Genomic DNA, 4099 nt, shown 5'->3' with positions numbered 1-4099 from the left:
AGTTCACGTTTGCTTCTGGGTGGTGGTGCCGGTGGTGGCAGTTGGGCGTAGTCAATCCCCAAATTTCTCTTGCCTTCTCTGAATATTCTCTGGGTTCCATAGACTCTAACTCCAATTGCCTAGAGATGTATTGTGTGTGTGTGTGTGTGTGTGTGTGTGTGTGTGTGTGTGTGTGTGTGTCTAGAGCTTGGTTTGTTTGCTTCACTTACTGGTTTGTTTATATATATATTTTCTTCATATATATGTATATGTATATATACAAAAATTTAAATATAACTACAAACACATAAATATTTTCTCTTGTGTAGTTTGAGGAGCCAACAAGGTTTCTCCAGGGTGATGGGCTGATTCTAAAATGGTTATGATTCCAGCCCCTGATATTCCTGTTTTGGTTAATCCTCTGCCCTTGAGTGTGGGTGTTACTTGCTTCTAACTAACAGGTTTGGGCAAAGGTGATGGGCTCTCTCCCCGGCTGGGCGTGATGAAGCAAGCTGCTGTGTTGTGAGCTGCCCTAGTAAGAGGCTCACATGGTGAGGAACTGGGGGGGGTGGGGGTGGCGGGGTACTCGGCCAAAAGTCAACAAGAAAATAGATTCTCAGTCCAAGTCCCCACATATAAAACATAATTCTACCAACCATTACTTGAGCTTGTTAATTGAGCTTTGGACACTATTTAAAATACTGAATATACTTCAGCTAGGAAAATAATATGTATTTGTCTGAAAAACACCTCCCCTAATTCCTATACTCTAGACCAGGGGTCGGCCAACTGCAACTCGGGCTTTCTGTGGCTCTCTCCTTGCAAACCTGAAGTCAAACTGAAAAAGTTAAAGACATTATTCAGGACATGATGATTACATTTGTTTTTAAAAATGTATTTATGGCTCTGGAATAATCTTTGAATGGTTGTGAGGGGCAGGATTGGCTCTTCCATCTCAAAAGTTTGCCAACCCTGCTCTAGATCTATTCTAATTAATCACTATAAACTTCCAGACACCAGATATTTTAAATTTTCAGAATTCCATACAGTCGAAGGTTCCCAGTAAATGAACTGAAAATCCTGTCCGTTCAGCTTGCTCTCACAAGAAAGGCTAGCCTGTATTTCTCCACTGTCCCAAATCTATCAGACGCATTTTCCCTAAAGGTACTAGTTCGCACCATCCTGAATTGGAGAAATTCAGGGATTTCGACTACAATTGTGCTTTTTCATTCTATGAAGAAGAACAAAAGCCTGTTCACGCCTTTCACTGTTCTACCACTGTTTGGCCTCTGGTGCCCTTGAGGAGCTGGGAGACAGACAAGCAGTCCTATCCAGCATGGGCTCTTGGTGCTAAGTTCAAAGACACAAGTTATTTTATCATTTTAAATACAAGTACTTGAAGCATGCTGAAAATAACTGCAACTAACAGGTGTCAGTTAGTTCACATTGTGCACAACCAGATGTTAGCCTGTATCTATAGTCATTTCTGCTAGATAGCATAGACTTACCAAACAATAGAGGAGAATGATTCAATACGAGACTCAGAGAGCACTGTGAAACATTGACTTTGATTTCTTCCCCGTCTATCTGAGGCTACATCTCACAATAAGGAGAGGCAAAATAAAATTGTTCCCTGCTTTGGAAGCAATATCTACAGACCCACCTCCACCTGACGACAAGGAAATGCCACTCTTAGCCAGAATTTCTGGAATGATCATTGGCATAAATGGACAAAAATATGTTGGTAGTGACCTGCAGCATTCAAAATCTTTTCTTTGCCAAAGATTGAATACGGTATCTTCCCCAGTGAGCACATTGCAAAGTCCTGCAAAAATTACATTGGGTAGGGACTAATTGCATGGAAAGATTTAGAACAATCTAAGGTATTCCCACTCTTGGTTTTAAGTTATGACAGTTTGGTTTTCAGGTGCCGGCGATATTGTCTGCCGATGTTTTCAGCAAAATCTTTTTTTGTGGATTAAAAAGGTTTATGGGAAAACCCCAATTTGCTAAGAACAGATAAAATTTACCTAGAATTTAAGCACAGTGGGGAAGTTTGTGGTTAGTTTGTCATTAAATGTATTTACTTTTCAGCTAAATCACACTGAATTAAATGAAAGTATGTATTCACACGTTTAATCTCCTCCAGACATCAAATTAATCTGCATCTGTCCCTTTAAATAATTAACAAAACCTCTCTCTAATAAGGACGCCCATCATGGAATTACCTGTATTGCTTTCTGGTGTCACGTCCCACTGCATTGGTCTCCCAAATTTTGGTAGCCAGAACTCTAACTGTATTCAGAAAGATAATAAAATTCAGCTGCAAGAGAAGATAATATTACAAAGAATAATTATGTTAGTCTTCAAGATGTTTCATTAAAATGTACATAAATTGAACTTTCTTGCAACCAAAACCTGAAAACTACTCATTCCCTACATGTGAATGAGGGACTCTGAAATGAGATGGTAGAAAGCTAGTGGCTCCTGACTTGTCCTCATGAATGGGAAGAGAGTGCTTCCGCATTGCTGGATACAAATATCAAGGATGACCTTCCAGGAATCCACAGGGAATCTCCAAGTCAAAGTTCAGATGGAGCCCTGTGGCAGCCTGGTATGGCAAAGCATAACAGAAATGTAACCTGCTGTGACTTTTTTAATTAAATTCCATCAAGAGAGGGGTAATAGCGTTGTTGGTGTGTAGTAGATAGGAAATATAAAGGCCTCTGATTAAAAGGTGAATACGCTGCTAAGTAAGAAAAGGCCCACTGTTTGACAATTATATGGAATTTGGTGTTTTATTTCTGTGGACATTATTGGAATCAATTAAGTGCTGGTTTTAAAAGGGGGGTCAAGGAGGTATGTGGGATGAGCCCTTTTATGTCAGAAGGCTTTAAAGATCATTGAAGAGGCTCTGCTCTGGGCTTGTAAGGAAGTGAAAGTCTGAATCCACAGCATCCTCTCTTTCCGGGCTGTGGTCCAGAAAGCACGAACACTTAGCAACAATGCCCCTATGGGCTGCAATGAGTGGGTGCTTGTTAAATCTTGTCGATCTTTTCCAGAATTTGGAGACTCTGTCACTAGGTGATGCATTCTCCAGACCAGTTGGTCCTCTGCGTCAGTCCTCATTGTCCTCTTTGGCTCTCCACCATGAGCCTATAGATTCCCCTCACCAATTTCCTAAAAGCTGGGGGCTTGTCAGTATAGCCCTCAGACCTCAGGGCAGTGCAGAGATGTATGGTGAGCCAGTGAAAGAACAATGTTAAAATTTCCTTTTTTTTTTTAAATGTTAAAATTTCTAGACTAATAACAGCCACCATTTGCTAGGTACTCCCTCATTTAAATCCTCACATCAACATGGGGCAGTCACTTTTGGCGTATCCATTTGTAGTGGACGAAGAAACTCTAGCTCAAATTGATTTTCCCTAGGTGCTCCTGTGGGTTGGAATGAACTCACTGGCTGTGGGTTATACAACCCCATGTGGCTTGTGGCCTAGACATTGGGCTGCTACCTGTAAGGTTGGTGGTTCAAACCGACCAGCTGCTCCGCAAGACAAGGATGAGGTTGTCCATTCCCTTAAAATGTATGGCCTCAGAAATCCTATATAGGGTCAGTATGAGTCACATTCAACTGAATGAAAGTGGGCATTTTTGTTTCTTTGTTTTTGCATATCTAATGTAACCTTCTTGGAGGAAAATGTTTGCTTAAAGGTCTACTCCAGTTAATCAATGTCAAATCAAAACTAAAGAAAGTGACTATCCAGAAACAGTCAAGCCTGGAAAACTTAGGGTGGATTCTATGCAAATAAGGCTATCTACCTATAAATATAACACAATATTCTTTCGAGTTTAAAAAGCGGCTTCCCTCTATAGAACATGTTTGAACTTGGCAAGTTGTTCCTTGGCACAGAGCCATTTCTATCCCCGTTGCATAGACAAGAAACTAGTTCAGAGATGTTAAACTCCTTTTTCTACCTCCACATTGCTAATGAAAACGGGGAGTGACCCCAGTCCCAAATACTAAGTGGATGCCTGCCCCTCCCCCGAGAAGAAGTTATTTCAAAGGATGGCACTGAATCTGCAGCTCTGGGAGAAGGATATATCTGACCAGAGCACACAG

General features: G+C 41.0%; 1 protein-coding gene across 1 annotated transcript in view; it reads right to left on the bottom strand.

Annotated features, from left to right (window-relative positions):
* The window catches only part of PTH2R (parathyroid hormone 2 receptor), a 62213-nt gene that overhangs the window by 10044 nt on the left and 48070 nt on the right, over positions 1 to 4099 (bottom strand). The window contains exon 8 of the mRNA XM_004701773.2: positions 2208 to 2302. Coding sequence (XP_004701830.1) covers positions 2208 to 2302 — 95 coding nt within the window. The remainder of the gene's footprint in view (positions 1 to 2207; positions 2303 to 4099) is intronic.

Source organism: Echinops telfairi, unplaced genomic scaffold (assembly GCF_000313985.2).
Source record: "Echinops telfairi isolate 266 unplaced genomic scaffold, ASM31398v2 ScPeMD7_3;HRSCAF=10, whole genome shotgun sequence".
In the NCBI taxonomy this organism is placed as follows: domain Eukaryota; kingdom Metazoa; phylum Chordata; class Mammalia; order Afrosoricida; family Tenrecidae; genus Echinops; species Echinops telfairi.
Note: the sequence above shows the minus strand (reverse complement) of the source record. Positions and strands in the feature narration are given on the sequence as shown.